A 23835-nucleotide genomic window follows, 5' to 3' on the forward strand; every position below is an offset into this window, starting at 1 on the left:
CTTCGTTGCTTTAAAGTTGCTTGTGTAGCTTTGTTACTGGTGTTGTTACTCATCTCTAGTCCTTCTTGACTGCTTTCCTGAACAGAATCTCCCCTTCCTCAAGTACTGATGCCTTTTCTAGAAATAACGTGTAGTTCAAAATTACAAAATAATACTGAAGTAACTTTTTGGGAGTGGGTGGGCACATACCAAAGCTCTCCAGGCTGCTTTACGTGACTGCGCTTCCCATCTTTTACCATTCCTTCGAACACTTGCTGGCAGTGTGTTTGGGTTTATACCAGATCATTGATAAATATGAAGCTGTTTGATGTACTTACTGTCTGTTAATGGAGTTCTCCAGCACAACTCAACCTGATCGGTTTCCTGGATCACCCCCGTTTTGGGGGAGCAATCAAAGCAATCATCTTCCTACTGCTTACTGTGTTCTTTCGTTATAGCTTATGGTATCAATTCTGCAGCAGGAATGATTGCATCGTTAGATACCTTAACATTTGGAATATATCATATTTAAAACTGACCTCAATAGACATATTCCAAACATTATGAGTGGGACTCAACCCAAGTTCCTGTAAACTCCTGTCCCATAACTCTTCCTCGGATAAGTAGTCAGGGCTATTTTGTGCTTTTTGTGGAAGACTTAGCCCAGACCTTACCAATTTGTGCAAGCTGAGTCATTTTGCTTGCCGTACTTGGATGTTGGTATGATGCTATCAGCCTTCAGAGATGTATTAAAATCAGTACCAGGGCATCAAACGTGCCCCAGGGTGTTTTCAGTAAGTTCCTGTTGTTATCCCTTCTGAGTTGCTCTTGATTGCAGCTGCAGAATGAAGTGCTTCATCTTTCTCAAGTGATGCGAGTATATCGAGTGTATCCTCCTGCTCCTTTCTAAATGCAAACTAGAAATATTTATTGAACTTTTCTGTTGTCATTAATAACTTTACCCTTCCCGTGCAGTAATGGGCCTATGCCAATGATAAAATCCCATTATGCTTTTAAACAACGACTTTATCATACTCAGCCCTTTAACCGTGAATTTTTCCCTAGTGTTTTTTGATTCTCCTATCGGTTATTCTACGTTTTTGTAGCTTTTAACATACATTGACCGCTCTCTGTTCATCTGTAAATGTTTTATTTTGAGCTGCTTTCTCTGGTTTTAGCTGAAACAGGATGGATTTCCTCTCCCATTTCTTGCTGAGAGGGACGTCGGCTCCTTGTTAACCACGTCAGAGGTGGTGGTGATAAAGCTGCTCTGACGGGAGGGAGGGAGGGCAGAAAGCGGCTGGGTATCACTGCAATGCTGTATACAACCCATCTATTACATGTGATAGCCAAGTGTTGGCTAGCCATTAATTCTGGTGCTGGAAACTGCTTTTAAAACATTGTTTTAGAGCAAATCAACTTTTAAGAAGTTTTTTTTTTTTTTTTTTAATATCACCTAAGGGAATTAATCTTAACTTTGGGATTTAGTGGCAGCTTAATGCTACCTCTGAGTCTCTCTAAACTCCCAGCCTAATTTCTCTTTTTTCCAAATGTCATGAATATGTGCCTAAGTGCTGTTGACTTTCAATGAGAAAATCCTGGCTCTGTTATCACTTCCAGAGCTGTAACAATCCACTTCTGTAAATTGTTGCTTTCTGGTGTTGAACAGTCAATTGTCTATCACTTACCCCCACGGAGCACAAAGCCCGTGTGCTGTATTAGGAGGAGATGAAGCTGGGTGGCTGTAGATGGGATGTTTTGCACTGCCCATTTTCAGGGTGTCTGCGGCTTGGGGTGGAAGAGATGCTGGCTATTGTAGAGGGCTGGGGTTTTACTGCCTGTCAGTGTTAGGAGTACTTCATTTGCCATTATCAGCGGGGTGAACAGGATCTTGTAAACCTTGTTTTGTGCTGTGGGTTTGCCCTTAAGTTCAGAGGAAATCTTGTCTATCTGCAGAGGGAAGCAGAACTGAACATTTCTGCCTTCCATCAGCTGTTTTGCTGCTGTTATTTCAGTCTGTGATAGTGTTATCTTTGGCTTGCTTCACCTCAAAGCCAAAAACGGTTAGCCTGTCATGGAAGGGGAAAGTTAAATACTTTTAACTAGACTGAGATCCTGCGATGGGAGGTGCCGTGGAGGTATTGGACAATATCACCTGCTTTTTCTTCATTGTTTTGTCCTTTCCCTAGTGGGGGGTCTGTTAAGTGTGTGAAAAAGAAGGAATCCCTTTCTGCTGGGCAGGGCAGCCAGAGCTTGGTGAAACACCTACCTGGAAAGGCACTCGCTTGTATGGGTATTACACTTAGTTAGCAAAACGTTCCCATCAGAGACTTCTCTGATTATATAGATTGTGGAAGTTGTGCTTTCACAACTTCACTTGTCATGGTATTGCTTTTACTGAAGACTTAACAGGCTTATTTCTGGCTCCAACAGAAAGCAATTACTACAGCTACCAAAATATTGAGTGCTGAGCTGGAACATTCAACTTCACAATTCCTGGGCTGATTTTTTTCATGGCATAGCAGAAATTGGTGGCATTACATCAATATGAATTTGTTCCTTGGAGGGTGGACTTAAGGCTTTTTTTTTTTTTTTTTTTTTTTTTTTAAGACTCAATGCATGTTGGAGTCTGGTGGCGGGTTTTGGGGGACCTTGGGTCTGGTACAATTGAGCTCTGTTTTCTTTTTTTTTTTTTTTATTTTATGTATAATGGCTTGCTCTGAAAGTTGAGTTGTAGATTTGATCCTCGAGTCAAAGGTAAGAAGAAATCCTGGCCAAGGATAGTGTTTCTTACTTAAGCATCTGATCTGAATTCAGTCTTGCATTTGCTGAAATCAGTGACAGTGCTCCTTTTTAGGTTCCTGGGTATGCAACTCTTAGTGGTTTCAACTGCACCATTGTCTACAGTTACAGGGATAGAAACAGTGCAACAAACACTGGATGAATGCTCAAGTTTTTTGTGCAAATGTTAACTTGTAAAAATGCTCGTGAAGAGCTCTTGCTTCTCAGTTCCTTTACATGACTCTTGTTTCACGAGATCTCATGAAATGATTTTTCTTTCATGAGACTTAGAATATGCATGCCTGAAAAGTGGCTGTTTTAATGAAATGCTGCTCTGTGTTAGTCGTACCCCAATTTGGGCACTCCAGCTTGTTACGCAGCGTGACTGTCAGCTGCAGGCAGGATTGCCCTGGATGATCTGTGTGGGTTGAAGCTAACCAACAGCATGAGAAGAAACCCCAAGTATGATATCACTGCAACGAGCTGCCTTCAGAAAGTGGTGAGATTGCTGCTTGCATCTGGCCTGTGAAATGACTCAGATGCACGGAAAGCCCATCTGTGTTTGTGGCTGCTGTAAACAAATAATTAAAATACTTCTCTATGTTGGGTGCTTACTGCAAGCTGGACTTCTGGAAAAGGAACCGTGATTGTTGCTTTCATTCCTTGGTTTTTGTTTGACTACTGTGGCCCGTAAGGATACTGGTGGCATTGTAATAGCACTAATGATTATCGTTTTTAATCCTAGTTCTGCTGTGTACCTTTTCTGTGTGCAGGAGGAACTTGACCTCTGTCTGTTTGACATCTGTAAAATAGAGATAACAATGCTGCTCTGTTTAGCAGGGTTATTAGAAAGGTAGGTGCTTGAGTGCGTGTAAAAGGATGCTGGCTGAAAAAGCAGCTTAAAAAAAAACACCCTGTAGGTATGCCTAAACGTCATGTATACAACCAGAGGAATTTGTGTGCTTAATCTGAGTGGGAGTACAATAGGCATACAGCCTGGTAGCAGGAGGGCTGAGAATGAGGTTAGATGCTTTTCTAGGGAACTCAATAAAACTCTTTTCTGTTAGGTGATAAGGCTGATGCTTTCTGGTTACGGAGGTCCTTCCATGCTCCTGGTAGGAGACTGATTCTTCACGCGTCGGAGTGCACGGCCACTTAGTGACTTCCCAGGCTGAAATGTTTTCTGCCATTAAAAGCTTAGAGCTTTTGTTCTCTTATTCTTTGAGACCCTGTGCAAGTGAACTGGAGGTATCACTAGTAGCTTTGAGTGATTCAAGTGAAATTCCTGCTGCTAATTACATGAGCTTTTTGCTAAAGGTAGTAAATAGAAATCATTCATGTGTCCTTAGAGGCCTCAGAATCATTCAGTATTCATGGTAAATATATTAGGGAGCTTCATAAGAGAATCATTTTAAAACAAAGCCTGGTCAGCTGTTTAATAATTTACTGATAGCAATAGCAAGGAGAATATCTAATAACTAGCAAGACTGGCTTTCAAGTAGAAAATTAGCATTAGAGGAGTTTTTTCTAAAGAATCATAATTAGTATTAGGGAAACATTTGGTTATTGTGTCAGTTCTTGATTGCTTTACAAGCACTTACTAAGGCAAAGACACTTGATTACTTAGGAAGCTGAAAAGCTAAATTCATTCACGTGTTTATCTGAAATGGGCAGCTCTTTTTAGTAGTTTTATGAAGTTCAGCCTCAAAATGTAAGTGTCTTTTTCTACTGGGCTGGGTACAATGCCTGATGCCAGTCTGTATTCACTGGTCTGTTGTTTGGAATGATGCTCCTTGACTTCAGCTGCCTGTATATAGCTATATTTCGGTTTATTTTTAAAAGCTGTAATTAGAATAGCTATAGGACTTCAGTGGGAGATACAGGCTCATAACGAGCCAAGGCCTCTTTGTTCTGCCCTCGCTGTAGGACATCCTCTAATGCTGGTGACTGGGGGAGCCCAGGTTACGGCCTGCAGAGGAACAGGAAGACAAACCAAGAGTCTGGCCAGTCCTTGGAAGCAATACCATGTGAAAACAGGTGCTCAAGGATTTTTTCAAGTTTTTTGACACCATTTTCTACATGCTTCTCCCCTTTCCTGACTGAACGTGCAATAGATACGACCCTTTAGTCACAATTCATCAGCATATTTTGGGGATTAGCACTGAGCATGCTGTGCAGAAGGAAAGGTTTACACCCCCTGTGAGTACTCAGCTTTCGTGTGTGTGGGTTCAGGTCCCTCAGCTACAGCCTATATGAAATAATCAGTCTATGATTAACTGTGGGCTAATACTCATCAAGTGGAACACAACTCTTTAGTTTTAGAATAACTTCTCTCTTTCAGTAGTGCTCTAGGTCTTCTCATAGAGAGCTGTGTATATTGATCACTTTTGTGGTGCATCCGTGTAGTCCAGGCAGCAACAGGTACTGCTTTTATATCTGCAGAATGGAAGTGGAAAGTGGAAAACCCGTGAAAGGTTCATGTTCATGAAGTGCTGAGAGTTTGCTGCTTCTCTGCCCTGTTCTGGCAAACGTTGCTTTTATAAACTTGGTGAGTTGGAGTTGCTAGGAGTTCACCGACCTCTGTTCTTCACCAATTAAATGGACTTTAATGGTATTTTTTTAGCTGAATTGGGAATTTGTGCAAAATGCTGTGGGGAACCTGGATATAGAATCTGAATATACCTTGGGGAATCAGTGGGACTTTGTGATTTCTTGGAGGGGAAGACAGTACAGGAGCTGGCTGTGATTCATCAGTTCAGTTTTGATGTGTTGGGGGGGGAATAACTTCCAGGTAATGCTAGCTAGAGTCAAATCTGCTGTAGTCATTGGTTCTCTTACCTTGACTTTTAGGGTTAGAAGGAAAGATAAGGATAAAAGAAACAGCTGAAGTAGTGTTAGTGTCAGGGTAACCGGAAAACACATGTAGATGTTGAATATAAATTTAATAATCACAGCTTATCAACCGATTTGCTGCTGGGAGTTACAGTAAGTCAAGTTCTTATAATCATCCTTCATATTCCTGCTTGAGCCTTTCTTCCTCAATAAGCTTTGGCCACGATATCACACGATATTCTTCCTAATCAATAGCTTGGCTCAGGAGGAGGAGCTGTTTGGCTTTATGGTGCAGCAGTGTGTGACACAGGGCTGTTAGCATCAATGCTCGGTGAATGGGGACAGCAGTGTTGGCTGCCCCGTCGTCCTCCGCAGACCCCACGTTAATTACTGATCGCTCACTGGGGTTGCTCCTGATGGGCCTGTTACCCTTAGCATTGTATCCACGGGGTTTCTGTGCCAGAGAAGCCCCTATTTCCAGGACAGATGTGACAAAGTACATGTGGTGCCATGGCTTGGTTTAATCCAGCCCCTGTTCCTATGCCCCCCTTGATGTCCTCTGGGGCTTCCAGCTCAATGTGCTGCTGGTGGGGGAAGGCTGAGGCTCTTTCCTGGGACGAATCCTTTTGCCCTACAGACACGGCCATCCCCTGGAGGTAGTCCTGTTCTCACCACCCCTGTCAGCCCAGGGCAGCGAGACTCTTGATCACTGCTTGTGTTGGGCTGAGCCCTGTAAGAGTTGGCTGTGGTGACAGCACCTGGTGTGTGAGGTCTTATCTGTAATACATTCACCTCAGGTATGTAAAATAAAGGGGGAGGGAGGATGCAGGAGGAAATGCATTGGAGGGTGAGGGGATTTAAGGTAAAGAAATGTAGCAAAGAAGTGAGAGATGATCCATGTTAGCACGGAGATGGAAAAAAGCTGGTACAAATTATAGAAAGCTCTAAATATCTGTTTTTTTTTTTGTTTTGTTTTGTTCCAGTTAGCTGAGGTACCTCAGCTGGGTTATTTTTTCCCTATAAATGGGGTATTTACTGTTTCCAGGAGTGAGGTGTCTGAGCATCGTTTATTCTTTCACCTTTTCCTAAGCAAACCCCCCCTTGGTATAGAGATAAACTAATGGCATGTCTAGATGCAAGGCTGAAGCACAAGGGTTAGGAAAAGTTTCTCTTTCAAAGAAAAAGGTCCATGGCAAAGGGTAGAAACCTGTACTGGGTAGGGGAAAATGGTTTGATCCAGAGGTGCTCGTGTGATCACCCCAGTTCTGTTATTTACCTCTGTTATGGCAGTAAGGGAGGTTGGTCGTCATATCTGGGGGAAGAAAGCTCCCGAATTTAAGTGATCTTGAAGTACCTTGACCACAAACTTCTAGAAATACTGGTTAACAGAGCTCGTGCTGCTGAGTGCTCCAGAAACCCCTGGAGTGGTCTTAACTGGAATGCAACCTCTTGGCTTCCCTTCCTTACAGCTGACCAACTTGGTATCTATTTCTGGAGATGAGCAACAAATTTGTGCCCTACCTGGAGGAGCTGTTCCTGTTCCCTGTGATTTAATGAAAAGGCACCTGCTTCCCCATCTGCTGGCAGCATCCTCTGGAAAATTATGTAGAATAAATGTAACCATGTGCAAATGATCCCTGTGCAATCCAGATCCCTATTTCAGTGTTAATATAAGAAAACTTGGCATCAAATGTAACTTTCATGCAGGATTTTAATGGGAAAAAGAGCAGTGTTAAAGACTGGTGCTCAGAAGGCATCACAGCATGTGCATGTGATGAAATCCCGGTAGAGCATGAGCTGTACCTGTGCAGTGCTTCTGAAAACTGCTAAAAATAACAATTGCTGGAAAAATATTTTAAGCAGAAAAATATGCTCAAGGTACTACTGAGTCAGAAGATGGCAGTAATGACACCAACATCCCTCATCTTTGTTCTTTACCATGGAAGCACAGTTAGTAGTGCTAGAATAATGGACTTACTAAAATACTGAAAATTTGCTAGTCTGGGAAGTGTTGGTTTAAAAAAAAAAAGTTAGGTAAGCAAATCTCTCCCTGCCCACTGTGTTCCCTCAGTGTCAGCCTTGTCCTCTGGGTTTGCTATCAGCAAACGCAGTGGCTTCCTGCAAGCGCTGCAGCATCTATGCTGGGTGCTTGGTGCTAAATCCCCCCGTGCCTGGCTGTGCATCGGTCCCTGAGCTGTGTTGCTGACGGGGGTTCCCTTTTGGCTCTGACTTCTCTGTCCCTGTTACCGGGACCTGCACATGATGAGCTTTCTCCACTGAGCACATTCAGGTGTTTTCCAGAGGGAATATTGCCTCTCCCTGCACAGGGTCTCATCCTCCAGCATCAGCAGGCAGGGCAGAGACCCAGGTGCTGTCTTTTCTGCTGTTCAGCCCTCTAAAAACAGCACACTGGTAAGCTGCAGACACCAAACCAATTACTGTACATTGCAGCTGTCTTTGCACTTTCATTATCTGTAAATTTTTGAGCTGCAGTCTCAAACAGGTGTTTCATTTGCAACGACACTTAGCAGAGGACACCAACACTGAAGCTCCTGATCTCCCTGTATAATGCAGGAAGGGTCCAAGTTCAAAATCCCCAGCTAATGGGGAAGAGCTGTTGGGCTGTTTGACATTTTCAGTGCTGCTGCTTTGCTGTACCTTTCTGCTTGCTTGTCTGCCTGCATTATTTAATATATTGCTTTTCCATGATACGGCCATTGTCAAGATAAACTGCTACGTCCGGGCTGCTTTGGCATTTCCTGGAAAGTGTCATTGTGTTAGTGTAAAGGTGAACTTGTATTTGTGAATAATTGATGGTGGGCAGTTCAGGTTTTTTTTTTTTCCTCTTCAGAAAGGAAGAAACTTAATGAGGATGAGGCATAAGAGATCAATGCCCATGTGTCTGACATCGATTAATGATTTCATCATGTAACCAGATTAAAAAAGACAGCTGGGGTCTGTATTTATGCACACAGTTATCCACAAACGTGCTGATGCATCGGCTGTTCTTCCTTCCCACCAAGTGAACACCTGAAGGGTACGGGCAGCTGGCAGGGGTCTCCTCCCCAGTAATAGCTGAGGTTAGCCTGCTGTTAGCTCCCCTGTGACGTGGGGTGGGCTGCCTGCATGGGCACATGTGCATGTGTAGTACAGGGTTGGGGACAATGCTGGAGACAGTTTTTAATAATAAATTTAAATTGGAAGGACAGAGGGGTTAAAGTAGGAAGTGACACACCTTGTGCTGTTCTCCTGGCTTCCTTCATTCAGTGCCCTTCCACGCACCTCCGACAGCCAAAACTTAGCAGAGCATGCTGCAGACCCAGATTTATGGGGTGTGATAGAAGGAAATGGAAACTTCAAGTTGCGCCTTGAGCTCTAGGGGAGCTTCACCTGCTGCTCTCATCTGTGATTCTGGCTGCCTGGTAAGAGATGGTGGTGTAACAGGTAGTTCTGTACAGAGAGCTGCACGTGGGGGGGTGTTTGTAAATCTGTATATGTAATATTTGCCCTAGGGGAGGAAAAGAAGTTTTCCAAATTGGATTAGGCTGATTGTGTACCAAACATCGCATCTGCCTTATCGAGGCAGAGGAGGATTTTTGTGCTCTGGTGGGGAAGTGATGTGGGTGTGGAACAAAGCTCCTCGGGTGTCTCTGGGACTCTGCCTGTGCTCAGGTTGCAGGCATGTTTTTGTGTCCAGCACATCACCAGAGAATACGTTGAACTGCAAAAAGATGTTTTCCTATCCTTAAAAGCAGCACAGGTTGCAGAGTACTCCTCGTATTTTAGGAGCTGTGTTGTCTATGGGGGGCAGCAGCAGCTTGGCCACTGCCTGAGCCGGCTTTCTGCTGGAGGCAGGAGGGATGCTGCATGCTGCAGGGGACACGTTTCTGCTTTTAATCTGGTAGCACACTAGGATACTTAAAGGCTAATTTGTCTGTTAAATATTTCAAAAACCTATATTGATTCAAGTCCATGAGAAGATTTTTTGACTTTTTTTTTTCTTGGGGGTTAAATGCATTTAATGTCAAAATGTGGCAGTGCTTCCAGTTGTTCAGCACTTTGTTTTCCGGGGGCAAGCTGTATCATTTGCAGGTGAGTAAAGCTGAGGATTACATTTTCTTATCTGACACAGTAAGGGAACAGTTTTGTGGAGTCAAGAAGCCCCAAGCGACAGGCTCAAGAAAACTTTAGAACTTATGTTAATGTTTTCTTTTTTAAGCCTCTTGAGACCTTGCTTCAATTGCTAGTAACAGCAAAATAAGCGATGCTAACATACACCCAGGATGGAATTAGAGCTCCTCTTTGCTATTTTTACGAGGTAATGTCATATAGGACACTATCTCAGCAAGATTTAGGGAGACCATTTTGTAAGCTTTTCTTTGCGATAGCTGCAAAGGCCACTGCTTATATATGTACATATATCATCATGTATGTTAGTTGTTGCCTCGTGTCAGTTTTGGAGCACAGCTTTTCCCTGGTTTGTTTCATTTGTTGAACTGCTGTTGTAGCCGAGTGAACCCCTAAGCTTCAGACAGGGCTGTGCACTACTTAGTGTGCCTCTTAAAGGGATGCATTCCTGGTCTGCAGCATGTTTTCTCATTGCTGATCTGCAGTAATGCAACTTTTTTATTTTATGTCTGGATTTCATCCCTCTACTATACATCCAGTCCTCAAAGACACCGTCACTGCCTTGAAGCCCATTACAGTCCTCTTGCGTTACTGATGGCTGTTGACTGTCGTTGGTACACTGTATTGGAAGACAGCCAGGGTTGTTAATCTAAAAATTAAACCTTGATGAGACTCTTAGAGGAACCCTAATGTTAACCATACAGCCCTGAGGCTGCTTGCAGCCCTGTGTCTTGCTGCCTTTCTGTCAGGGCAGTTCCTTGCTGTGTTTTTCTGGGGTAAAGCTGGTTTCTCTCTGTGCTGTTCCATCGGATGCTTTGGTAAAATCTTGATAAACGTGACCTGATCACACCTGTATTTACGAAATTGCCTGTTTAATTTGGGGGGTGGGGTGTTGGTTTGCTTAATTTCCATTCGATCCTTGTATTTTAACCTATTTTGTTGAGCTCAACTTTATTCCTTCGTAACACTTTCTGCCAAGGCCCTTGGACGCTGCTGAAGGCGCGTGGCTCCGGTACTGGCCGCATCCCTTCCCCTCGCTCAGTATGGGCACCGCGTCTGCTCTTCTGCAATTAGGCTGGTACTGGCTCAGCATCGTAATGAACGGGAATCAAACTGAAATATTCATACCGGGCTTTGGCTCTTTTGTGCTAATATCTGCGTAACTTCAGTTAATCCTGACTCGTCTGCAATCAGCCTGTGTCTTCTCTTGTTCTTGGTTTTTCTTTCTCCCAAGAAGGTGGATTTGTGTTCAGACACGCCTTTTATAAGGGGTTTAACTCAGCCTAAAGTCTTTCTTTGCACTTTTTGATGTTTAAGACATGGTTGTCCCTCCCAAACAGTCCTTTCTCCAGACCCTCGTAGGCTGCTCATTTCTAACCTTTCTGGTTACTATTTGTAGAGGGGAGGATGCAATCTTCCAGTGCCTTTACGTTGCTGGGGTGCACACTTTCCTGAGGTTAACACCTCTACACCCCTCCTTGGAAGAAATTTAAAGCTTCTCTGCTTTCTATTCCCTAAGCTCCTTGGACACCAGTACATGAAGCTGTTCTGAACACATTGCAGGCTCACTTGTGCTGTTCCTTGAATTTATGTGGGGACAAGTGGGGATCACTTGATTTAGGGTTGCTTTCTGCAAGTCGCCCACTGATCCTGTTTTCTTCAACTCTTGACATCACCTCCATGGCTCATGCCTCTGTTCTTAGCACTTTCAGAGCCTCTTCTGCAGTTCCTGCTCACCCCTGTTTGACTGCCTGCATCCTTTCTATGACTTAGCTTTGAGGAATTTTCTATCTCCTTGTCCCTCTGCTCTGTGCTCTGCTTTCCCTTGATCTGCAGTTGTATACTTGTTTGTGGGATTGTCCCGTTTACTCAGCAGAAGATAGCGGCACACCATAATTTCTGAAGTGATGCTGACACCTACAGAGAGGACTGCACTTCAGTGAGGGAGGGCATTTTTGGACTGGTCGGGTTTGGTTATGAGCAGGGTGCTCTGACCTTTCAAACCCCTATCTCAGTGGGGTGCTTGATGCTAGGGAAACGTAGCTCTGTGTCTTTATACTCCTTTGCTACTGTGAAATAACTGGTACCTGCGCTCCTCATGCCCCATTTGCTCTGTGTGGAGGTGCAGTGAGCCTGACCATGAGTAAGGAGTGAGAGGCCCTCACCCTGCAGCAACGTGAGGGCAGCTCCGTGGCCACAGCAGTGCGCAGGGGAGCTCCTCTCTTCCCTCTTGCTGAGAGGGTGAAGGAACAGCTCACTGCAGAACAGGTGCACCCATTGGAAGAGGAAAATCTCTTTGTAAATTCATCTCTCTGTAGCTCTTCTTGCTGGCTCCCCAAAAGGAAGGTTGCCCCAATGGAAGCAGTGCCTTGCACTTTGGCAAGAAACAAATTGTGGGATGCAGGTCCCAGCCCTGGCTGTGCTCTGGGCTCAGAGTTACCTGCGCTGGTGGCTGGTGGCTGCTGCTTCCCTCCCCTGGGGAGCAGGTGGGGCATCGGCAGCTCCTGCAAGAGCCCGAAGAGCTCAGAGGAGCTCTCCCAGCCCACGAGGAGCCTGGGTGCTGGGTCCTGCTGGCAGGCACAGCTCCCTGCCCTCCCAACGCAGCTCCGTGAGCAGGGAGCTGGGGGTGCTGGTTGTGGGATGCCTGCTGCAGGCTGCCCAGGGTGGCAGGGGGAGAGGATGGGGAGGAAAGAGCCAGAGGAGGCACAGGGAGAGGGGAGATGGAACTGCCCCGGGAGCAGCATTAAATTTAATGAGGAAGCAGCGTTCTATTAAACCTCAAGCAGTCGGGGGAAAAAAGCCTACCTAGCAGCGCTGGAATTTCTTTGGGAAGTTGAGTTACTGTCGGAAATAATCTCCTGTTGTGCTGATGATTAAAGAGGAGCTTTATCCCGGGCGAGGTGGCCATCGCTCTCCTCTCGCCGTGCAAATCCGAGCTCAGGTGGCTGATCGCTATTGATGTGTCCTGATTTTTGTGCTTACCAGGCAGGTTTTTTTTGGTGAAGAAGTTGCCCGTGGAAAGCAATTCGTAGCGTTTTGCTCCAGATTGTGTCTCTGCCCGTGTACAAAGCCTCCGAGCGCGGCGGTACATGGCGTGACTTGGGATTTAGCCGTTAACTCTCCTGAAAGTGAATAATGACGAAAATTACTATTTTCAGCCCTGAATGCCGAGTGAGCTGCTGCTGACAAGGCCCCCCCTGCGACCTGCAGCTTTTTGGGGCTCGGCTTTAGCCGGGGGTGGTTGTGCCCCCAGCCGTGGTGGATGCGGTCCCCACCGGACCCCTTCAGATTTGGGGACAGGGGCAGGGACCCCACAGCTCGGTGTTGCGGGGCTGTGCTTTGGCCGCTGCCCAGGGCAGGGGTTTGTGCATGCAGCTGGGCATGGGTTAAAAAAAAAAAAAATAGGGAAAAAAAAAGGGGGAAAAATAGGGATAAGGGGAGTGGAAGGGAAAGGAAAAAATAGGAAGAAAGAGGGAAAATAGGGAGAAAAATCGGAAAAAAGGAGAAAAAAGCCCGCACCCCCCGGCGGAGGGAGGCTTTTAACCCGGCGGGGAGGGGCCGGGGGGGGGCTCCGGGTGCCTGCCCGCTGCCCCCAGCGCTCGGGGCCGGCTCTGCGGCGGCTCGGGGGGAGCCCCCCCCGCCCGTCCCCGACCCCCCCGCCCCCTGCCCGCCTCCCGGCCGCTCCCCGCCTCCCTCCCGCCGCCACTCCGGCGGCTCCTCCGAGCAGCGCCGCGGCTCCGGCTGCCGGGGCCGCCGGTGCGGGGGATGCGGGGCGGGCGGCGGCGGCTCGGCGGCCCCGGGGGGGGCAGGTGAAGCCCGCGGAAGGATGCCCGGCGTCGCCGCCATCCTCCTCCTGCTGCAGCTCCTGCCCAAGGCGGAGGGACAGGGCTTCGCAGGTGAGGCGCCCGGGGTCCTCTTCTTCCCCCCCCCCCCCCCGCTCCCATTTCCCTAATTCCCGCAGGGGGAGCTCGCCCTGAGCCCCCCCCCAGCCCGCAGGGTGCTCGGGCTGGCCCTGGGCAGCCTCGGGGCGAGCCCCCCAGCTCCGTGCTGGGAGCTGCCCGGGGGTCGCGGCGGTGTCCGGGGGGGCGGCAGCTCGGGAAGTTGTGGCTGTGTGTCCGGGTGTCCGTCTGGCTGTCTGGGGGCAGCATCACCCCCGCGCCCGGCCCCCCCCAGCGCTTCCAGTCCGTTTTCACGGGAGCCTGGCGAAGGGGTGCAGCCTCGGGAGCAGCCGCTGCTTTCCTCCTCCTCTTCCTCTCCTCCTCGTCGGGTCTCGGGCTTCGCCTCTCCCCCGCTTCCCCGACGGCTCCTGCCCTGCCTCCCGCAGCCCCGGCAACTTTCTGCGGGAGCCGCTCGGGCTGGCCCCGGCCCGGCCCCGGGCTGGAGGAGCGGGGCCCCCCCGGCTCCTGCGGGCACACCTCGAGGTGCTGGGAGGCGCCAGGGGCGAGGTTTGTTCCCCCCGTGCCATTTCGTGGGGAAAAGCAGCGATCCGCCTGGTTTGGGGCTTCCCTCAGTTCTCGTAACACGGATTTCTCTCCCTGCTTTTTCGTTCTGTTCGAAACTAGTTGGAGGTGCAGGACGCGACTTGCTGTATTTAGCTTTCTAAGTTTTGGTCAAAAACCTTTTCTGCCTGTATATGCGATGGAAATCAGCCCTGCCCGTGCCACGTTGCTTGGTAGCGAGCAGTCTCGGTGCTCGAGGCTCCTTTCCCTGCCTGCAGCACGCCGGAGCCCGCTTCGGCTCAAGCAGCGCTGGATCGTGGTTAGGACTCGGGGAGCCCCGGGGACTTCATCTCGCTGCTTTGGAACAGAGCTGGAGCGCAGGGCAGCAGGTGCTGAGCACACACCAGCTCTGTGCATGCCTTCAAATAGCTCCAGTGCGGTCTGGCCGAAAAAGTTTGGTGTTGGGGGGCCAGCAGGCACAGGAGCCCCCAGCTGAGCGGAGGGGCTGCTGGCATCGGTCAGCACGGGTTGGGGAACCACAGCCCTGCGTGTGCTGCTGGGCAGCTGCACGGGTCCCCTGATTTATTAGGGAGGCTGGGGAGTCCAACCTAGTTAAATAGCTTCTTCACTGAGTAAGCAATACGTGGAGCTATTCTTCTTCCTCTCCCAACTGCATTTTTGTCTTCCCGACACTTGCCATATCAGTTCAGATTAGATCCTTGGCTTTTGATAAATCACTTAGCCAGATGCTTGGGAAAAAGGCTGATCTGTGAAAATGGTAAACTTTTTAAGGGGCAGAAATGATTTGAGGGAAACTAATACAATATGAGCTAAACACGTGTGAAATTAAACACCTGGCAAATCCCTGTGTTTCAGAAGGCTGTTGAATGTTCTCCATCGCCAGTTCCGCAGCAATAGTGACCGTGTGATTTCCTAATCGTGAACATCACCTTCTGCCTCCTATTCCAGTGCACGTTTTTTACCATTCAGAACAGGGGCAGCTTATTTCAATCTTTCGGAGCTGCTCACGTGAATGAAGCTAAATGAAACTTCTCTTCGGCTGTGAGTCTGCCGTGAAGTGTAGCAGCCCCTACTCTGTCCATAGAGTCGAGAGTTTGCGGTTTTAAAAGAAAAAAAAAAGCTGCTCAGATGCACTTTGTGTCCGAAATTTCGGCGAAGTTTTTGTCGGGTCCCCAGCAGGGAAGCCACGGGCGCGTCCCCGCATCGTCCATCGGGTGGTGCTGTCTCCATAAGATTAGGGTGCAGATGCTTCCACTCTCCTGATTGTTTTTTCTCCCAAAGCCTAATCCGTTTGTTCGGCAGCCTTTTGTTGAACATCCCAAAAAAGCATTGTGCAAGAAGTTGGCTGTTCGCTAAATTTATTTTCTTACCTGGCAGCTGGGTTAACAAGTAGCAAAGCCACAAGTCGAGGCAAACCCGTATTAAATTCCTGCCTGACTCGCACAGTTTCTTATTCGTCTTGCCCACGACAGATGAAACCAGAAATATTCCAAACCTACAGCAGCCTGCTGATGGCTTCTTGCTTGGAGTATCTAGTTTCATGCCGAGGGAGCTGCTTCACATTTATTTCCTTATGTAATGTCGCTTGTGCTCTATTTATAACTTTTCCCCAGCAATTGCTCTCAGTCGCATGCGGGCTCTGTATGTATTTATGAGAGGCATGCTTTTAATTCTGAACTTCTTGTTAGCTTTAGGGTCAGGTGCTGATGTAATTCCTCAGCTGCTCCTTAGAATAAGTAAAAGTAGCACCAGGTCATTCTAGTGACTGCTGATTCCTTAAGATCACAGAAATAAAGGCACTTGGCTTGGGGGAAATGCTGTTTGCTGCCAGCACGTGTGTGGCATTTCTCTCACGGAGCATGTGGAATATTCTTGCAGTTGCTGGGCACTTCGCTCCAGTCTCCTGCGTGTTTTCCATGCCAGAGAGTGGAGAAACAGACTCAAGTCATTCCCAGCCGCAAAAGATGTTGGGGGGAAGTAGGACGGTGGGTTTACGCTGGGACTGTTCACCTGAGCACCAGACAGCTTGGATGCTTGGTTTTCTTCTGATGTCAACGTTGATTTCATTTTTCTTTCCTTTTTCCTACTGCTTGTTTCACTGTGGGAGAGCTCGGGGATGCCCGGGCGTGCAGCTGGCCGCCCGGAGGCTGCTGCACCTCGCCAGGCTGGGGCAGTTAGTGCGGTACGTGCGGGTTGGCAGGGGAAGAGGGGAGATGAATTTTTTTTTTGAGGAAAATTAATTCATTTCCTACGAGTTCATTTGGTCGTGGATTTTTTGCTGTTGGTAAATTGGCAGTGAAAAATGGAGCTTTGAGTAAGCTCCTGTGTGTGGCAATTGTTAACAATGCAGCCATTTAACTCAATAATCACTTCTTGCTCCCTCTGGGGAACTGTTAGCACTACGATTCAACTTTATTTTTCATTCCTGGCTGCCTTGATTTGTTTTCTAACAATTATTATTAAGAAGGTGATGTTGTGAAACGGCCTGTTTCTGCAGCGGCTGCGAAAGGTCACAGAGCGCAAAGGCATTTGCGAGGCTGTTTCCTTAAAAACAGATTCCCCGATTCCCTTACAAACAGAGCTCTTCTTCATTACCCACCCTTCTGAAAGCCCCTCAGCTCTGCTTTCCTTGTTTAATTGTACTTTTTCAGAGTCTCTAATTCTCTCTGTGCAGGCCCACGTGCTCCAGCTTTCAGCAATATTAAGGGAACGACTCGGGATACTTTCTCTAGAACATAATAGTATTTTTTTAGAAGGCACCACCATCTGTTACCATGGAAACCTGTATAGTGGTAAAGATGTAGGTCTGAGGCTTCGTGAACCTCAAAAAAAAAATAGGAACAAGGGTTGTTTCTTACGGGAACAACTACTCTTGTATATAAAATCCAGTTAAGTGGAGAAAAAAATACCGATCTGTTCAGCATTGCACTGACAGTCCTTGTGAACAGCGTTCGGCGTAGGATTCCTGTGCCGCTGAGTCTGTGTTGGTTTTCTTCAAGCTTGTTATTTATCATAATAGTTGTTATGCGGCTGGTAACTTCCATTATAATTTTATAAATGAGGTACACTGATACGTATTGGCAGGCATTGTTCCCTGCCTCAATGGGAAGTGCTGAGCGTAAAATGGAGAGGTGTGCAACGTTAGCACCCGAGTTCAAATATTTTGGCAGTGAGCAAGTCTGAGGCTGACTTAACAGAAGCCTCCTAAAAAAGAGCAGAGATGTCTGAAATGCAGCTACCAAAATGTGGTGGGGGTGTGTGTGGGTTTGCTTGCTGCTGTGAGCAAGAGGAATACCAGTACTCCCCTGCTTCGCTGTAGAAATCCTGAAGCTTAGCTGGCATTCATAAAAACTCCCGGTATTTGGGTGAAGAGCAGCACTCCGTGTGTGTATCTGTGTATAAAGCATAGCTCCTTTAAAGAGATTTCTTAATTTATTACGGAAACTGCTTCAGCATGTTTCCCCCGTGTCTTGTAATGCACAGCTGCAATGTGCTGGAGCTTAAAAACGTGCTTGTAGGTGTGTTGATGGACGAGGCTGTCCTCACGGAGGATTTACAGAGCAGCAGCACCCAGAGGCTGCCTGCTGTTACCGACCCGCTGGGGCTGCAGCCCGGGCTCCTTGGGGTACCGGAGCCCTCCGCTTCCACCAAGAGCAGCTCCTGGATTGATGCTTCCTGCTTCTGCGGTGCTGTTTGTGGGAAGACAACGGTATACTTGGCTTTTATGGCGTTTCTGAACATTTTATGGAGCAGTATTATTTGCCTCATTTAAGCCACGGTATTTGGACAGGAGTCACTTGTCTCTGGTGGCACTGACGTTTCCCAGGTCTCTTATTTTTCTGCTGCTGGTGCGCTCCCTGTTTGCTGTCTAGCGCTGCTTGGATATCACTTCATTTAGATGATACTTGCTTTTTTTAAACCTTATGTTATGACCTGTGACCCCCTTGGCCCTGTGTTGCCTCTTACTCCTGGATGTCACTTGCTCAGTGGTGGCATCAGTACAGGCATCGCACCGCCTGGCCCTGGCCCTCTGCACGCCGCTAACATAGCGAGCGATTGCCTCTGGTGTTCGTTACTGCATGCAAGCCCTAAAGATCATACATCTTCATGGTAGGAGGGATGATTACTATGTCTTAATCAGGCTATACATCACTTAATCAGGCCCACTTGTTTTTTAATATCTGGTAAATACCTCCTATCCATCACCGTGGGCCGGAGATGCCGGATGCTGTGCAGGCTGGCTGGCAGGGCACGGCGTGCTCCGGGAGAGACAGCGCGGTCAGCCAGTTACAGGAAAGAAGGACCTCTGGAGATGATGACTGTAAGTGTTGCTTAGAGCCATGGTTAATTAAAGATGACACAATTCCAGGGAGCGTGAGCTACCTGTGAACAAGTCCCAGTCAAAGGGGCAACAAGAAAACCCAGGAAGAGCGTGCGTAGTGCCTGGCCTCCTCTGGCTTTCGTGTTTGCTGTTAACCAGCCCTTGTCAGTCGCTTCAAGGGCAGCTGCTGGATTTCCTCCTTTCTCCAGACAGACCTCAGGGACTCTGGGTGTGGGAATTCAGGTGGGCTCGGGGAACTGTGCCGTGGCTGGGAGTGCGCAGCTCCTGCCCGAGCGGCTTGTAAGCTCTGGGCGGGTGGGATCTGGCTCTTGTTTCCTGAATCTTGAGTTGATCTCTCGGAAAGGCTGTGGGATTTTGACAGCTGATGATGTTGTGTGGGCACCAAGCAGTGCTGCAGCCTGAGCAGCCTCCAGTTACATGAACGTCTTTATTCAGCTGTGCCGCCTATGGTGTGCTGGAAGCGCTCGGTGTCCTGTATTGCAGCTCGTGGTTAGCTGAAACGTCTCCACATCCTACATAACAAAATCAGTGGAGGTTACCATGGGCTTTTTTCATGTATGGCCTCCTCATTATCTTGGTTTTGATCCCAAGGGATGACTTTGGATTGCAGGGAAGCAGCCCTGGGCTGCGAGTTGGTGACAGTGCCTGTACACCTCTGTGCTAGGCAAGCGACGGCCGAGTTCTGCTCATCTCTGTGCAGAGCAGCACTGCCACTTAAACCAGCCTTCATCTCTTATGTGGGCATCGCCCCTCCTCAAATGGGAGGAAAATGCTATTACCAGCTTGAGCAGGAGCAGGCCTTTGTGCTGTACTGGGTCTGTTCTTCTTGAGACGTGTTTTTGGTGACTTGCTGAATCCAGCCCTGCTCCTGGAGGGACCCGTGGCTGTGCACCTTCATTCCCTGAGTATCAACTCCAAAGCTCAGCTCCCCAGGGACGGAGGCAGCAGCTTTGCAAATGGAAAGAAAGGCCTGAATAGGCAAGTACAGGCAATGATGACGACTGATGGAACAAATGTCTGGTGAAAGAGCAGGGGGCTGTCACTACCCAGTAGAAGAATGGCTGAAAGCTGGGGGGAAGAAGGGGATCAATGGATTGTGCCTGCTGTAGGTGGGGCTCTCTAGGAACATTTACTGGAATTGCAGCAGTACTTGCGGGGTAAGCAGAAGAGTGCATCTGTTAGCAAGATGGGAAGGTGCTGTACTTGATGGTCCACCTCTCCAGAACAGGGATTTCCTGTCAGCGTGTCCCCGCTTTGGTGCCAGCAGCCTAAATCTCATTCAGTATTTCTAGGCGTAAATTAAATGCCCGAATAGAAGCAGCTGGTGATGAAAGTGAAGTGTTACCACCACAGTCAGGTATTTCTTGTGGAAACATGCCGTGTCTTGGTATTTTTTTCAAATTTGTGGATGGAAGTTATATCTTCAAAAATGAAGTTTTTGTTCCAGAGAACTAAGCAAGCACCTGTGTAAACCTGGCTGAGCTTATTCCCGATGCTGTCTGTGCGACTTGCTCAGTTTCCAGGAGGTGCGTGTGCCTGCCTTTCCGGCTGGCAGGAAGACCGGCGTGCTTTGGATGCTGAGAAGCCTGGTGGCACCTTGATAGGTGGCTGTCAGCTTGTACCCCCAGTGAGCATCTTTAACAGACAGTCCTTTTTTCCTTCTCTTCATTGTTTTAAACCTAATTTGGTTGCTTTATTGTGTAACAACTCAGAAATAGCTGAAGAGCCACCTGTGTTAAATGCTTCAGAGGCACAAATGCTTCATTTTTGTACCCTGAAGAAGGCTTTCATCTCTAAGTCATAAAAGAACAGAAGAAACGGGAGCAGCAAGGATGGCAGCTGAGATGTTGACATGTTTGGGGCACGGGGATACTCTGAGGAGGTGATGGAAGTGGTGTGTGGTGGGGCTATGGCAGTGGGAAGAGGAAGGGACAAAGCATGGAAAGAAGAGGGAAGGGTAAGGGGAGCTGGATGGGATGGGAATGGGGGAGCAGGCAGGAGCTACAGCTCAGAGGTTGGCTGCTGTTCCTGATGCTTGTAGGTCCACAGCGTGTCTGTCATGGAAAGGAGAAGACTGGTGATGGCAGTGAGTTTGTCAGCTAAAATACCTCCAGAGAGCTTGTTGCTGTGAATATTGGCCCTTAGGCCAAAACGTGGGCTGCAGTGCCTGCCTTTTGTTGTCCTTCCTCGGCTGCGCTCTGGTGCTTTATCAAACTGGTTGAGCTTCTCATCGCAAACCAAAAAAAATTGCTGATATTTGCTGATGCAAATATTTATCTTTAATTTAATAACAACCAGTTCCATGTTTGCTTAGGAAAGTGTGAATTTCACTGTTACATGTGCCACTCACTGACATCTTAAGAGCCTGAAACACGTCAGGAACAAGCTTGCCCTGGTGTTACTCTTCTTCCACTGATACTTCAGAGACTCTACTGTGAACGCTCCTGTGTCCGTGGTAGGGTTGCACGCTGCTTATTTCAGTAACGAAAAAAGATAAGCACATAAAAGGCAAAGGCTGACGTTTGTTTTCTAAAACATTTACCTGCTGCTGCCTGTACCCCAGCAGCTGCCTGGGTAGCTTGGTGCCAGCAGCAGTCAAACTGAGGTGAGCTTCTGGGAGGCATCGCTCCCATCAGCAGGGTGAAGGCAGCTGCTTGTTCCTTGCTGCCATTTCCTTCCGAAAACCCACCAACAACCAAACCAACCAAACCCTGACTGTTTTTGAAAATTGATTTGGAGGAAAAGAGCTGCTCTGAAACGAGCAGTTCTGCTGTTCTGGAGGTTCAAACATTCCAGCATGAGCACGTGTGGGGGACAGTCTGTATCATCTAGTGCAAAGTAACAGCCTTCCTAAGTCTTGTAGGAAGCCTCATGTATACTTTTTAAAGGATTTTTTGCTGTGAAAATAATGGTCGCAGCGATGTTCCAGCTTCCCGATTAAATTGCCTTTCATATAAATAGGGTCTCCTAGAGAAACAGTATATATAGATTTATATGATTTTAAAATGGGAGATGGTTTATATACTACCAGATATCAGCACGTGGTAGCAATAATCAGAGGAGCGGAAAGCTTGGAAATAAACAAATGCTGTCTCTGTTGGCACAGGGATAACCCTGGAGACTGCCAAGGCCAGAGCCTGCAAAAATAAGAAAGTATAATTAATTGTCCTTAGATGAACTTGCAGAGCAAAAGTAACCCTTTTAAAGTAGTCTCTACTTCTCATCATTTTAATAATAAAAACTTCTGGCACATGGGCAAGCTTTACTCTCTAATGTGCTTATTTACATTTCTTTGTGTGTTTAGTGTAAAGAATGAACACACTGAGTATAGCTGCATCGGGCATCCGTGTTAATCCTGCACTTTGATGCTCATCTAGCAATAATACTAAGTTATTTCTGAAAATGTTTGAAAAGTAATGCTTTGGAGCCGAGTCCTGGTGGTGGCTGAAGGCCACTCAGCAGCTAGCCACATTAAATCCCTCCCTGTTTGCTTGTTTAAGAGACTTTTTCTTCATTCCAGTGGTTCCTATGCCTGTATCTTATGTATGTGCTCTAGCTCCTGTGGTAAGAAAATAAATCCTTTTCCTTCACCCCCTAAGAAGATCTTCCTGATCTTTTATTGACAACCAAGTTAAATAAACACAGTGACAGGGCTCAGTTTCCCTGTGTCCCTTCATATCTTCCCCGTGGTTACTGGCTTCAGGGTGCCTTGCAGGTGTTTGGGACCTGAAGCATGTGAAATGGGTGCTGCCAAGAGGTGATGCAAGGTCAGCCCATCCTGCTGGCCTGGTGTGATTCTGGTTAACATTTAACATCTCTGGAGAGAGCCGATGAGCACTTGGGCAATTTGGTGTGTAGCAGCGCACCCCTACCATGGTAGGCGTAGGATAGGGGGTGGTGGGAAGATTTCCTGTCAGGATCAGACTTTGAATATAATCTTCATTAAAGGTCAGGAAAGACTCAGAAGTGGTTTCTTTGTAAGCTTTTCTTAGTCATGGTAAACTTAAAAACTGCAAGGAGTGGAGGATTAATATCAGGTTGAAGTTAACAGCAGGCAGAAATTTAGCCCCAACCTTAGGAAGTTGCGATTTTGCAAAATCGCAGTATAGATAAATCGCAGTATAGATCTGGCGTAAATGTATACAAAGCTATTTTGAGTTGGATGGGAAAAATCTGGGAGTGCTGCTGAGGATTTGAGAGGACTGATGGGTGATGGTATATTTGTGGGTGAGCAAGACTTGTTTTAGAAGGGAGTACGCTTTTCAAACTGCATGTGCAGCAAGTGTAATATTCTGCCTTCACTAAATGGCTGGGATTTTTCCTTTCCTGCCTGGAATATTCCCTGGCGTTAATCTTATTCCTGAGAGTGACAAAGCATTGAGAGGACCTAGAAGTGACCAGCAGTTTCTTCCCTTTTGAGCAAACTTGTACAATGTCTAAATGCATTTAGCTTCTGGACCTGCAACTGAGAACTGAGCTGTGAAAGGGAGAGCACCTCAGAGGGAAGGAGGAGGAATTATTTAATGTGCACCTAGGGTAATAGAATAAGATTGAAACAAGAGCATAATTTACTTTGAGCATTAGGAAAATCTTTTCACAGATCCATGCGGCTGTAGAATTGTATCCCAAAGGAGATGGTGGAAACCCTGTTGCCTGAGTCGTTTTAATTGAGACAGGACAAAATAATTGACTGTCTTCTGTGGAGAAAAAGTAATGCACTCCTTGAGAAAAAAAAAAATTGATTAATCCACTGCAGGCTTTTTTCTCCAGATGTCTAACTTATAAAGCTATTGAAGAGGGAAAGGTGGAGGAGCTGTCCTAAGGAAAAGGAGCATGTCATATTAAGCATGTAAGAAGTGTAAGTGATGTTAACACCAATGCTTCTCAACCGTTTCCAATTCATCTGATTGACCTGCTGAGGTCAATAAGTTTCTGACAGCACTGGGCTTTGGGTAAGGATCACGACTTCTGGGAACTCAGTTCCCAAATGATTCTGGGTGAATTGTTCAAAGCCCAGTTTTTGTAGGTGGCTGCTGGCTGTCATCCCAATGGAGGCTGATTTTCGACACAGGCTTTAATATCTGAAGGGCTTAAGAAGACGTAAGATAGTTGCAGCTGAAATCAGCAGTGCTGTTTCCTGTATGTGGGAATGATGCAGGTTGAGGACGCTGAAAAGCCCTGGGGGCTTCAAATGAGGAACATGGAATTAGTGGGAATCTTCCCTTAATCCCCAAATCACTAAAGCAGGGAGCCAGTAGGAGATTGTGCTATAGGGCTGAGTGTTGAGTGTTTGTGAGGGAATAGGAATTCTGT

General features: G+C 47.2%; 1 protein-coding gene across 12 annotated transcripts in view; it reads left to right on the forward strand.

The window, feature by feature from the left end:
• Positions 1-23835, forward strand: part of PTPRT (protein tyrosine phosphatase receptor type T) — a 564167-nt gene that overhangs the window by 102527 nt on the left and 437805 nt on the right. For 9 of the 12 annotated variants that reach the window (XM_068700254.1, XM_068700256.1, XM_068700259.1 and 6 more), the window contains exon 1: positions 13410-13616. The exons of the other annotated variants lie outside the window; for them this stretch is intronic. In XM_068700254.1, the coding sequence (XP_068556355.1) occupies positions 13547-13616 (70 nt within the window). In that variant the 5' untranslated portion in view covers positions 13410-13546. Of the gene's footprint in view, positions 1-13409; positions 13617-23835 lie in introns of those variants that run through there. 12 annotated transcript variants of the gene reach the window in all.

The sequence above is a fragment of the Anas acuta genome, chromosome 16 (genome assembly GCF_963932015.1).
Source record: "Anas acuta chromosome 16, bAnaAcu1.1, whole genome shotgun sequence".
NCBI lineage: Eukaryota > Metazoa > Chordata > Aves > Anseriformes > Anatidae > Anas > Anas acuta.